General features: G+C 40.8%; 1 protein-coding gene across 1 annotated transcript in view; it reads left to right on the forward strand.

The window, feature by feature from the left end:
• Positions 1-14,150, forward strand: part of gabrb2a (gamma-aminobutyric acid type A receptor subunit beta2a) — a 29,230-nt gene that overhangs the window by 9,276 nt on the left and 5,804 nt on the right. The window contains exons 4-5 of the mRNA XM_046029768.1: positions 3,037-3,257; positions 11,016-11,098. Coding sequence (XP_045885724.1) covers positions 3,037-3,257; positions 11,016-11,098 — 304 coding nt within the window. The remainder of the gene's footprint in view (positions 1-3,036; positions 3,258-11,015; positions 11,099-14,150) is intronic.

A 14,150-nucleotide genomic window follows, 5' to 3' on the forward strand; every position in this document is an offset into this window, starting at 1 on the left:
TTGTATTCAATAGCGCTTTTTCACAGAAGACACGAAGGGACAGGTGGAAATAATAAAATTAACGATGGTTGAATTCTATTTAGCTGCTTCAGCTTCTGGGTCCTGGTACAGTGCATGCGGGCTCACTGTCACACTGTCAGGGCTTAGTGGCTCACTTAAATAGAGCAGAGCCATCATTAATGGTATTAGTAGCACCTTTGCTTTTACTATATTATTCAAAATGTATGCTGTGAAAAAAGCCTGTTGCTGTGTCCAAAATCACTCCATGTGTATTATATAGTCTCTATATTTACTCTCAGCCATTTGAAAGTCTGGATTCTGAGTGTTAATTCATTATGTGAATGCCCACAAACATTCCCACAATGGAGTGAAAAAATATTTATATTAATGATAAAAAAGATAGAACTTTCTCCTAATAACCCCACAGCGCAATGCTCCACATTTAATAGATGCAAAAATGACATTTGGGTGACACCAGACAAACAAACAAATCTCATTTTACTGCCCTCTATAGTGTAAACTACTGAGTGTCTATTAGGGGCCACTGAGTCCATATTGTAATTTTGCTATTTTGGTTTATTTAGGGTACAAAACATCTATTGCATGTCCCTCCTCTGTTCCTTAGGTTTCTTCTGTTTTCAAGGGTCTAAACAAATAGGGTGTTGTATGCAGTATAGATTGTAAAGTCCCTTTATGAATTGTGATACTGGGCTGTATAAATACAATTCACTTGATTATCCAGTAAGTGAACAAGGAAATTAGTATGGACACAGCCTATGCCTAAAAATCCTGCTTGTGCTGAAATCATCAGTAAATGAATCGATTTGTTGATAGAAAGATAATTAACCATTTCTATTTTGATAAGTCATTTATCAAGCAGAAGCATTTTCTGGAGGATTTTTCTCAGTTTTATGTCTTTGTAAATGGAATATCTTTTTGCAGTTTTGACAAACCATGGACTGGGTATTTGGCATTTACAAGTTTTCTGGGATCCTTAAGACTTAATTAAAAAATAATAATGACTTTATTATTTGATAATGATAAATAATTGTTAGTTGCAGCTCTAAATTCTACCCTGTTAATATAGTAAACAAATTAAGAGTTATGACTTCAAACATCAAAAATCCAAAATGTGTGTGTAACACACCAGACACACTCGAAGTCCCTGGTTACCGTTTCCACCAAAATGTCAAAGGATGTTCGACTGCAGTCAAATCCAAAAACAGTATGAAGCAAAAAGAAAAACAGATTGTTGCTGGAAGTCTGTGACACGATATTGATACATGATTTCTGCTTCAAAACAATCACATTGCTCACATTGTTTCCACAGGGTTCTAGTTAATATTGTTTGCTTCAGTTTTCTAACTTAGTAAGAGGGAGGTTTACAGTATCTTGCCCTCAGATGATGCTAGCTCCTTGTGTTTCTGTGTTCCTTCATCATTATGGCAAAGGATGGTGGTGAAGACGGGGACGTATTGCAGGAGATGCTGCCTCGATGGGTGAAGTACACTGAGCCTGCAGGCAGTAGCTAACGATCCCAGAGGTGATAGAGACATCCGATCGACAGGCTGATAATGAGACAGAGAGGGAGCGAGTGTGAGAGGAAGGTTCAGTGGGAACTCTTGTAAAACAGGATAAGGATGCGGCCGTCCTCGCTTGACTTTTCACTCCTGAAAAAATCAACATGGCAGGAGCTCATGTATTTTTAGATGCCCTTTTTACGCAGTGCTTTGGTTGCGCACACACTGCATGCAATGAATGATAAGAGTTTAAGAGTGAATGTGACTTGCTTTTGCAGTGTCACGCCAATGTGTGATGATAGACAAAAAAAAGGCTTGAAACATAGAAACACTGATGGCCACTTGGAGTAAAAACTCAAAGGCCTCGTTTCATGGACGTGTTTTTAAATTTGTTTTCCTACTCATCGATTGCACTGCAATGCACTGCAACAGAGCAGATCGAACTGCAGAGCTGTGCTTTACTGTGGCTGTGTGGGTGTAAGTCTTTTTTTAAGAGTGAGAAGCTGAGAAAAGAGAGAGCGAGAGCGAGAGAGGAGGAGATGCAGTTTACTGCTACATCTCTGAGCATGTGTAAAAACAAACTGTACAGTATAGATGCAGTTTTCTCACTGACATTTAATCTAGAAAACTCTCTCCTAAATATCAGTAGTTCGGTTGTGTGTTTTGCAGAATTAGAAGCAAAAAAGAAAGACAGGGAGGACAAGAAGCAGCAGATATTTACTGGCCATTTGCATTAGAGGGAGTATTGTCTCTATAAAGGAGAAAGTGGCTATATTTGTTTGAGTGGAAACCGATATTTTTAGCGTGAGACAAGTCAGCCAGCTGAGAAAGTTCCCCTCTGGTTATGGTCTCAAAATTAAGTGAGGACAGTTGAATATTAACCCCCCAACACCCGGCCACCGTGGCCCCTAGTACAGACTGTGGCCTTTCAGACCTCCAACGACCTTTTGGCTGACCTTCTCACTATGCAGCAGATGTGGGACCAAGTCATTGTTTTGCAAGTCTCAATTCTTTGGACTCAAGTCCTGATCTTTGAGTTTCAAGTCCTAAACAAGTTATTGTTGACACCCTTCGTACTTTTTGTACGCAATGGCAATTATCTTTGGTAACATTTTTTTCTGAGTGGTGCTCAGCAACAAAACATTAGCTCTTCATGGTTCTCTCCTGCAACTTGATAAGATGATGTCGGATTGGTTCAAACACAGTGGATCTGGGGAATTAGGTGTTGACTTGCTGGGAATGAACAGCTCTAACGTTGGCTGACTTAAGAGTTTTTTGATTTTGTCAATTCACGTGAATTCGAGTCCACCCTTCTATGCAGTGTCCATACAACGTCCTGTGACACATCTATGGTGTCATGTTCAGCGTGGGATGACACGCTGTTGGTGCTTGACATGTTTCCCAGTTGACATGACAGTGGAAATAAGACATATTAGGGTACCACCTGAAAGACTTGTTATCTTTGAAGTCCTGCTCTAGCTTCACTAAATGGACCCCTCCTCCTTCTGTCCTCCAGGACTACACCTTGACAATGTACTTCCAGCAAGCATGGCGGGACAAACGTCTGTCCTACTCTGAGATCGCCTACAACCTGACTCTGGATAACCGAGTGGCGGATCAGCTGTGGGTCCCCGACACCTATTTCCTCAATGACAAGAAGTCTTTTGTTCACGGCGTTACTGTCAAGAACAGGATGATACGTCTCCACCCCGATGGCACAGTGCTTTATGGACTCAGGTAAGCCTTTTACAACTGCACTTCCTATTGTGTCATGACCATTATGGGATTGATCACGATGCATAATGAAGTAATGTGATTGTATCAGATGCATCGTGTCTGATTGAGCCTTTTTAATGAACTCTAATTCTGAACTATTGCAGCTCTTCAGTTTCCTACCCAGCATGACACAACATACAGTTAAAGGATCATTTGGATTTGGGTTTTTTATAACCTGGGTCTTATTTTTTACCATCATTTCTTATCTAGCTGAAATCTTGAATGCAGCAACGTCGCTAAAAATGATCCAGAAACATGAGCAGTCAAATCGAGATAAAACAAATCCCCAGGTTAGCTATGATCTTACTCCAAAGCACTTCTAGGGACGAGCATTGGAAATTAACTGCAGCTTTAAATGCTGTGATGCATTGCATTGGGAAATTGTTGTACATTTTTCCATGTTTATAGCATCAGTCCCTATTAAAAATACATTATATACTTGGAAGAGAAAACAAAGTGAAAATGCAAATTATTATTATTATTTCTGGTATTGGTAACGCAATTCAAAGTGGTCAGCATATGAGATAAAAATGCATTAAGGCAAGGTATAAAAGGAACAGCGATGTAAAGATTTTAAAAGTTAAGTAAAACAGATAATGCAATTGGAAAGTATAAATAAATATCGTATTAATTTATCGACTCAATAGTGTACTGGAAATTATAAATTCAAACTATTGAATGTCGCTCATAGACACATGAGCCCTGTGACTGTGTGCGATTGCTAGTAGTTTTGGGGTTTTTTTGGCTGCAAGTGGTCATGAGCCAGAACCAGTGGTTTAGATAATGTGGTTAAAGCGGCTTGTTTACAACCAGTCTGATTGTCACCGTGTTCTCAGATATTTGGTGAATACACTGTTAACATGTCTTTATCCATACCTACAGAAATTATGGCCACAATGATGAAAATAAGACCTAAGTTGTAAGAAAGCGGAATTATTCTTGAACAGCTGTGTATGGAAGGAGGTATACGCCTTCACGTTTTATCCTTTCACATTCCCGATGATCATCAATATCAATAATTGATTGGTTGTGATCAATAATAAAGCAGGTCTGAGTCTGATTGTGCAGGATGGTTCAACCCGTCTTCAAGACATCTCTTTGTGGTGTTGGACTGCGATGCCTCTGAGGAGACTGTCATCCATAATTGATAACTTATAATCAATAATGTAGCAGTTCAATACAAACACTGAATCTGTATTTGTACTGATGCTGCATATTTGACTTCACAGGCTAGCACAGCCCGTCCATCACTGTGCTGCTGCCTCCTCTGATCTGTCGCCTCCTCTTCATATGTGTGTGTGTGTGTTTGCGTGTGTGTGTGTGTGTGTCGCTTGTGCAAATGATCTCAGATGTGTGCGCGTTTAAAAGATGAGATTATTGTTTCTAATTCAAGTTGTTGCAGCATTCAGTCATTCTCTCTCTAGACTGAAATGCCCTTCTTGCGCAAAGACCGCTTAAAAAATTTAGGTATCTGCACTGCACCAGATTATTCATCGCTACATTTTGTTTCAACAGTCGAGAAATGCAATTTATGACGCTCTGACTCAATTATATAAACCCAACACATACTTTTGCATAACAGCCAAAAAGCAATGGAGGCTAGAAGAGGGTTGTTGTACATTTTGAGGGTGTGCGTGCAGCAGGGAGATATGGTTGTTACCTCGGATACGTTGTCCTTGTCAGTGCAGGTGCCTCCCGGCACCTCTATTATTTGGTTCGTGGGGTTTTTGTCCAGGTTTTATTTGATGCTAGCAAGTCCAGACACGAGCTTCTGTCAGAGTCAGCCCGGCCAGATGCCTGTGCGCTCTGAGCACACTTACACATACCTGTACAGACGGGCCGGCTGGTTGCAACAGCAGGGCTTTAGTTGATGTGGTGGAGATGGCTAACTGAGAGGAGACTCCTCGTCCTCGTATGTGAACACCAGGGTGTCTGAGTGCAGGACTGTGTTGTTATCTGTTTAGCTATGAATTAATTTTAATCATTACCATCAGTGTAAAGGTCAGTGAGTATTTAGAGCCTTTAGTTAAGTAAAAGTAGCACCACAATGTCGCAATACAACTGCAAGTCTTGCATTATCAGTAAAATAAAATAAAATATTAAAGTAAGTAAGTAAGTAAGTAAAATATTCTCAAAAGTTCTGTAGTATTTTGTAGTTTGACCTACAGATAACATTTCCACAGATGGGGCCAATCAGAACTGATCATATAAAACTGTAATTTTTAAAGTAATGATAGTAAATAAAGCTGAAGAACTCAAGGAAAGAAGGAGTAGCACAAAATTGTAAAAGTACAATACTTGAGAAATGTAATTTGTTACTGTAGTTACTGTCCACCACTGAAGGTCAGTTTATGTTACAAATATTACCATGCATGTAATTAAAACTAAACTAAAAGATCCATCCCACCCTGGACACTCTCTGATTGAACAAACAAATAGAGTGAAAAACTGTTTTTATCCAAAAGCCAAAACAGCACTAAACCCTACTTGAATATGCAATATTAAGGAATGTAAAATATCTCAGTTTTAAAGTTCAACTTTTGCACTTTTTCTTAATTTTCTTAAATGTATTTGTCATATTTTAGATGTCAGCTTACTCTTCATGAGGAATGTTACTTAGCTTTTGAACACAGCTGTGTAATGTTTTCTGTGTCTGAGAAAGTTTGAGAAAATAAAATCTGAAAAAGGAATAAATATATAATAATAAAATAACAATAACAATGTCATAGTGATAGTAATTTTATAACAGAAAGCCTGCGTTACACACTTGGAGCATGGAGTTTGTAAACATGGGTTTTTACCCAGTGGGGAGGTTTTAAGTTAAAAGATGCTATCTAGCTACATCATGGGAAACATAGGAGCCACTGTTTTTGGAGCTTGAGGACTAAAAGTCAGGATAAATAGACCTCCGTTGCTTCAGTTTTGTCCATTTATTTTTAAAAAGGTATCTGAAATCTTCATGGAAGTGTAATGTGAAACACTTTTAATCTCAAACGAGATGCGTATTTAGAATTTCATACTCACTGTGCACCCCCGAACCCAAACAATCAAACTATTAACAATGTACAAACAGTTGGAATTATATTATTGAAATTACACGATAACACATGTTCAGAATCAATTTTATTGCTTGTTTGCCTTCTTTTAAACCTTAGACACTAGTAAATATGTCACGCTATAACATACAATGTTGTCTCACTAAATCCTAGCATAATAAGCGGTAAAAGTAAACATATTATTGGCCTCAAAGGTGAACGTGGATTTGTGCTGAACTAACTGAAATTAGCTAACACCGTACCTGGGGAACTCCAATAGATTAGAGTGTTGTTTAGTTTGCAGGAAGCATTAGATGTTTGTGTGTGTGTGTGTGTGTGTGTGTGTGTGTGTGTGTGTGTGTAGGTGTGTGCAAGTGGGCGAGTGTTATTTTTGGGGTGCACGCGGAGGAGGAAGGGTGAGGGTGTTGTTTACTCCTCATTCCCTGGATATGTAGTGCATCCCAATCCTGCCAAATCCTGCTCTTCTATTACCAGGAGGAGCAGAAAATTGCAACAGTGCTCCCAACTGTCACTTTAGAGTTTGGTTTGACTCTCGGGGAGAGGCAGTGTGATCTAATTGCCCAGCCCCCTGAAAAATGCTCAGATAATAACACAGATGCCACCCAGGTCTGTGAGAAGAAGACACACATACAACGGAAAAAAATAAAATCACAAAATAGCCTTTTATTTTATTCAGGAAAGTAGGAAAAGACCGAAGACATTCAGTGCATGACCCCTGATGCATGTTGCTTAACATTCACAGAGAAGGACTGAGAGAAGAGGGAGAGCTAGAAAGAAACAAAGATACATGAAGGTCAGACTTCATTCAAAATGGAGAAATTGTCAGGATTCTCCTTCCTCCCTCCCTTCACTCCCCCCTTCTCTGTGAATATTGTAACTCCTTTTGTGAGAGGACATATCCTTGTGCTACGGAGACTGACGTCCTCTTTTGTCAGGGCGAGGAGTGTTCCACTCTGCAGCTCAATAGATGACATCGCATGGCCAGGAGGAGAAAGCTGCTGAGTGGAGGAAAGGAGGGATTTAAATAAGCCTTTTTTTCTGTCAATACGATCAATACGGGCTTAGCATCGCCTTCAAAGTTATCCATCTATCTCTCAAACTACTGATCAGGCAGGGTGGTGTGTGTGTTGTACGTGTTCAGATGTGCCTGTACTTTGAAATTAAGAAGCCTCTGCTTTGATTTGGCACGCTTTGGCACACACTGGACTCTTTTTGTTGCCGCTGCAGACATTTTATTTTCAAATTTGGCAACAGTGCCTGAGCAGGGAGAGACAATCCTGCATGCCACGTTTCCTCAGCTCAACACGGGCTCTCTATCCAAAATGGAGGAAGCTTCTCCATCTTAATTTAACTTTAAACTCCATTACAGTACGTCAGTTTAATTAAAGGAATGCAGGGGTTTGAAACCTGTTCGCGAAAATCTCTCTGCATTCAGTCTCTGCTGTGACGCTCCCTCGAAATGAGATTCTGTCTGGGAATTTGTGGTGGTTGTGTTATGTCCGTAAACAAGGTCATTTGGAATAAAGGTGCACAGGCTGCCTAAGGGGGGGTCCACACACACACACACACACACACACACAGACAGACACACACACACACACATAGCCCAGGCTGAACTGTGAGGGAACATGCACAGGAGGAAAAAAAACAAACAAAACAGCCTTTTTTTAGAGCTCCATGTCCTATTAGCTCCGACGCAGAGCAAATGTAGCGTGTTTGAATCTGCGTGATCTGTTAGAGCGTGGCTTCTCCTCCGGCAGGTTGGGATGAGAGAGAGAGGACCGGCCCTGATGTTGATGAAGAGCAAACAAGCCTGTGCTTCATGATCACTGCCGCTACTGCTGCAGAGGTCCATGGCAGACTCTCGCTGCAGCGGAGATGACGAGGAGGAGGAGGAGAGGCGAAGACGGGGAGGGGAATCCTGCAGAGAAATCCTCATTCGTCTCTCCTCCTCCCTCGTTATTAGCTGTTTATTAATTGTTAGTGTGGGTATTGGACGTGCTAGCTAGGCCAGAGGATGCAGGAGCAGCTCTTGATCAGTGATGCGGATTCTCAGACAAAAAAGCTTTGAGACTTCTGCTGATGATGTAGGTGGGCTATAAATAGGCTAGTATTTTTACCCCTGCCATTTTGGCCTCATTTCCGTTTTTCCCATTGTCCTTCCTTCGCCACCATGATGATTTAGTGGTGGTGATGATGAGTGATGAGTGAGCACAACATCCCAGTAAGTTGTGGCCATAAAAGAGGTAAACTAGGACAGAAATAAGACTCCTGTGTTAATCCCCCAGTGCACCATGGCCCTGCTAACTGGCTCTTATATAAGAGCCCAGAGAGCAAGAAAAAGGAGGTAGAGAGAGAGAGAGAGAGAGAGAGAGAGAGTGAGCGAAAGCCTCGCTCACTCGCTCTCTCTCTCTCTCTCTCTCTCTCTCTCTCTGTGAGTGTGTGAGAGAGAAAGACTGTGTGTCTCAAAAAATGAAATCCTAAACTTGCCAGGGTGGGCCCAGGGGAGCTGCAAGTCTTATGTAGAAGGATTTCAAATAAACTTTGGCTCTTAATTATTAAAGACAAAGCACTCTTCAAGATAAGTTTGTAGTTACAATGAAGTTAAGAGAGGAACAGTATTGTGATTTTGTTTTTACCGCTGCGGCGTATTCTTATTTGCTAAGCAGGGAAGAGTTTTGAAACATGTCTAAATGTACAGCAAGAACAACACTTCCCATAAAAAATGTATTGGTTTATTTATTTAGCTGTTTATGCTTTGCAAAAAATATCTATCATTCAAGGTAGTGTTGGGTGATATGATGATATACCATCAGAAAATACAAAATTGTCACTGTACTTTCAGAGATTGTCATACTTTTTATATCATGGCAGCTCTCCCTTTGACATCTTGGTGTGTATTATGTGCCATGTTGAGAGTGAGCAGGACTTATTACTGACTTCATCATGATACATACATTATATTGCCCCATAATAGGTTTATTCCTGCTGGAGTCTTATTTTCTCAAAACAAGTAAAAAAATCTAATTTCATTTTAAACTACTCCCATTACAAGTCAACTTGTTTAAAGAATATTCTAAATTGAGTGTCTGTATCTTCATACAAGACATGGCAGATTTCCATAGTAAAGAAAAAAATCTTGTTTTTTATTAGAAACGTATTCAAATTATCTCATAATGCTGGCAGATTTTTTTTCATTTGAGTTAGGAAAACTAGGACTTTTAGGATTCAAAAATAGACAAACATTACCTGGTAAAATTAATGTAATAATAATTGCTCATAGACCATTTTCATTGTCAACTATGAATGAGTAAACCACTAAAGCTAAAGATAAATTGATAGTAACCAGTTATGACAAGGAGAAGCCAAGGTTACGACAAATACTACTGGAAATTCTCCCACAGGCTGCTATTATTATTAATGGTTGCATGATGCTGCCATGTTTTAGATCAGTCAGTGTGTGTGTGTGTGTGTGTGGGGGGGGGGGGTTCTCTTACAAGTCTGGGATGCTAGATTTAGTCCCTGTAGTTAAATTGTGTGTCCAGTCTCTCTCAGACAGCCTCTGGGGTTTGGCACGGCCGGGTGCCAGCCCGTCTCAGCTCTGGCCAACTTGTCGTGTGTAACAGGAAGTACGTCGCTTTGAGTGAACCTGTCGGATGCGGCTGTCTCACTCTTGTTGGCTCTTTATTACATGACTGTGTGAACAGTGGTTGAACCCTGTTCTGTGTTCATGGGACACTTAGGGACAAATAAAACCAATTCCATACTGCATACTAAAAAAAGTTTTTAGTATACATGCTATTTTGTATCCTTCATTTTGGCACTTTTCTCGTGTGGGCGTATTACTTTCTCAAAACCTGCTTATAATTAATTTGTAGTGGACTTGGGATTTAGCTCATGTGTTAAAGAGTTGAAAAATGCTGCAAACTCGAAAGCTAATGCTAACGTCATATCACAGTTCAGGTCTTAGAGGATCCCTGGATGTCTGTGGACATCTAATGAAGGAAAAAAAGGTTTTACTTGGTAAATCAATTGCTACAAAATTTCATGCATTCATTCCTTTATTTATACATGGTGATCCAATGAGAGCAGTTTATTCTCTTCTTTACTATAAAATGAAAAGCAAAAATCCAACAATTAAGCAGACATGACAAAATGGCAAATAAAAGATAAGGATAAAATGGTGAAATGGTAAAAAAAAAAAAAAAAAGGCATAAAGCAGGAATAAATAGAGAGCTTGTAACTTTTTAGGCCAACAGCAGGAGCTGGGACCCAGTGGAGAGCACAGAAGAGAGGTGTTATAACACATGAAGGTGGAAGAGCAGGAGGTTGAGACCCTTAAAACAGGAAGTACATGTAAAAAGGGCAGACAGAGCAAAGCCGATCATTTATTTACTTTTATTTACTTTTTTTTCTTCAAGTTGATCTTTTTAAAATTAAAACTAACTTCTACCAGGATGACTTTCTCAGATTTGGCAAGATTTGACATTTTACATTTCAACCTGTTGTTTTTGGAGGAATGATTCCATAGCAGGTGCTATCATCCTGCTTTGAGAGTGCACGTCGGACTCTGAAGTGAAGGTCAAATTAAATGAACCGAGTTGCTCTTGCCTGCCTTCAGCCAGCTCTTTGATGATTATTTTCTATCCCACTCTGTGTGTAGGATCACCACAACTGCAGCCTGCATGATGGACCTGCGCCGCTACCCTCTGGATGAGCAAAACTGCACCCTGGAGATCGAAAGCTGTAAGTACCGTCGTCCCTGACAACCACCTCTCACGCCCACACATAGACGTAGATTAAAACGGATCCCACGTACACATGCAGTTATAAAATCTGGTTTCAAAACAGTCTGCCGGCCCAGTGGCGGCAAGGTAGAGGGAAGGTTGATAAGACTGCATGTAAAATGCTGAGAAAGGCTGATGAGATATCAAGAGATATGCATCAAGAAGAGGAACATCACTAATGGCTCACTGACTGATAACATCCAGCCTAATTAATTCAACTGCAACTGCAGTGGCTTCCCAAGGCGTGGAGGAGCCTGATTAGGTCCAGTGTTTCAGGGATTTGCTGATAGAGGATGTTATGTGCAGCTTCCTCCCGAAAAACTGCCTCCATGTTTATACAGTACAAAGAGCTCATTTCACATGGAGTTTGTAATTGTACGTGATCCGGCGTTCTTGAGTCGAGGGTGGGCGGGAGTGTGGAGGAACATGAGAGGGAAAGACGAGGTCCTCTGCGTGTTTTATCTGGGTCCCCGGAGAAAAGGATTATGGGGCTGGGATGTGGTGTAGGGCTCAGTCTTTCCGGGTTTGATCACACTATTGCCAGCAGCGTTAAGCAGCACAAAAACAGTGCAGGTCAGAACCGCCTCTCGCTGCTCCTCTCCCATTATGCTCACCATCTCCCTCCTCATCGTTCTCTTTCCGTTTCTCATCTCCTTTCTTTGCAGTCTCATCTTCTTCTTTTTTCCCTCTCCCAGCCTTTTTATCTCCCTTTCCATCACTCATGCTCTCTTTTTTTTCTCCTCCTCCCCCTCTCTCAGGCAGCCCAACACAAAACGCACACACACACACACACACACACACACACACACACACACATACCCCACACACACACACACAGCTCCAGTTTTGATCACCAGGCAGTATCTGCTCTCATATGGATTAACTGGCAATGGTTTTAACGTTGGAATCGCTTCATGCCAGAGCATGCTATTTTATTCAGACTAATGAGCCCAGAGAACTCTCACTTCCCTTGATAAACTTGATGCATTTTTAACAGACACAAGTCTTAAAATCCCAGATCCCTTGAAACATCAGCAGCTCACTACTGCAGCTCAGGCCACTTGTCTCACATGCTGGGCTGCACTGAGCAATAATTGATTTCTACCCCTCCAACAATGCACAATGTATTGTATTGCATACATTGCATTGCATGCAAATGCACACCCACATATGTGTGCAAATTTTAGAGCTCATACTGCATTGTCTCTCTCTTCACGTCATCCTTGTGGGACTCACGTGACAATCCAGTACAGTGATACACAATCACATCTTCCCGAAAACATACAGAGACAATGGTCGAGAACTAACGGAGCTACAAACTGAATCACCAGTTATATACAGGCCAAAAAAGTCTCCCTTAGGATGTTCTTCATGCCGAAACTTCCCTCTCCAAGACTGCTCGACACCCTGATTCCCACCCGTCATGGCTGATCAGAACTGAACTGAGCTGTGCATCAAAACAGCAGCATGGTGGACTCAGCCCTAATTGGGGTGATGCGGGGTTACACAAGGCTTGGATGATGATAATGCAGACGTGGAGGGAGAGCTTAGTGCATCTGCTGGTGTACAATTTCAGCATCAACTGCATCTGCTGGTATACAATTTCAGCATCAACCACATTATGCTCCCCAGCTGCATGAGGGGTGTGATGCGTTCAGTTTCTGTGTTTTATTAGACCCGGGCAAGAAATGCAACCATTAAAAGATAGGGCTGGTGATAATCTATATTGTTCTTATTTTCAACAAACCTCATGAAAAGACCAACACTAACAATAAACTGATTTCAGTAACAATCACCTGTATAGCCAAAGTCTATCATATGTGCTACATAACATTAAACATGCATTAAAAACACAATTAGCCACACCAGTGCATTGTGTGACATGTTTCTTCATTATGAAAAACATGGACACTGTAGTTTATTTTTAGTCTATCCCACATACGCCTCCTGCTGCTGTAAATACTCACTAGAGCACCAAATGTGTATTAATCCACAGCTGAAAATAGTCCCCAACAAATGCAAATTTCCACTTTGAGGAATGTTTGCTAAAAGCTACTGTGCCCAGCTGTTTTAAAGATTTACATCTTCAGTAGAAACAATCTTACTCAGAGTTGAGAGCCTCAGACAGGATAACTAACACATTGTTGGTTTTGTTCTTTTCATGGCATTTATTGGAAATAAAGAATAACGCCAACCTTAAGTGATGCAACATGTACATTCCCACACCTACATCAGAGACAGAAGACCTGATATGCCTGTTTCACAGCAGGCATTTTGACAGCAGAAAAAACACAGGTGTAAATAGTAAAATGAATGATGGCTGTTCAGTCTTCAGTTTCGGTGTCTTGGTATTGTGAATGCACGTTCATATAGAACGAAGCCATTGTTGATATTATTCGTAACACCTGTGCTTTTATGACAAGTCCAAATGTCTGCTTTGAAAAAGGCCTATGGGTGAAGTTAGCCGCCTGTCCAACCAATAACAACCCAACGCGAGCACCATTACTAACTATACCTTGAATGTCAGCGACAGAGCAACAAAGAAATATGTGTTCATTTTTAAAAATCAAAGCTTAATTATTCATCACATTTGAATAGGTCACTGCCTCTATTTTGAGTGTGAGGCAGACAAAGTGGAACTCAAGGCAGGGAGATGGCCGCTCGCTGTTTGCCTGCGACGCTGTTCGTGGCAGAGACAGTCTGCAACACTGACTGCAAACTGGAATGGTTTTCATCGATGTGCAACAAACACATCAAGCTCCAAATCTCTGCTGCTCACAGTGTTATGTAGCTTTAAAACATGTTTGACCCATAATGGAGAGTTGCATCTGCAGACTGTTTCGCTCCCAACATTAGTCTTTAGTCTTTTATATGTATTAGATATATGCAGCAGATTCCTGTATATGTGCGGTTATGTAAAAATCGTAACTCCTTTACGCTGAAAAGCTTCAGCGTAGTTTCTAAGCTTTGTTTTTCTTTTAAGAGACTCACCATACATCCCTTTTAAAATA

This window comes from Micropterus dolomieu, linkage group LG19 (genome assembly GCF_021292245.1).
Source record: "Micropterus dolomieu isolate WLL.071019.BEF.003 ecotype Adirondacks linkage group LG19, ASM2129224v1, whole genome shotgun sequence".
Classification (NCBI taxonomy): domain Eukaryota; kingdom Metazoa; phylum Chordata; class Actinopteri; order Centrarchiformes; family Centrarchidae; genus Micropterus; species Micropterus dolomieu.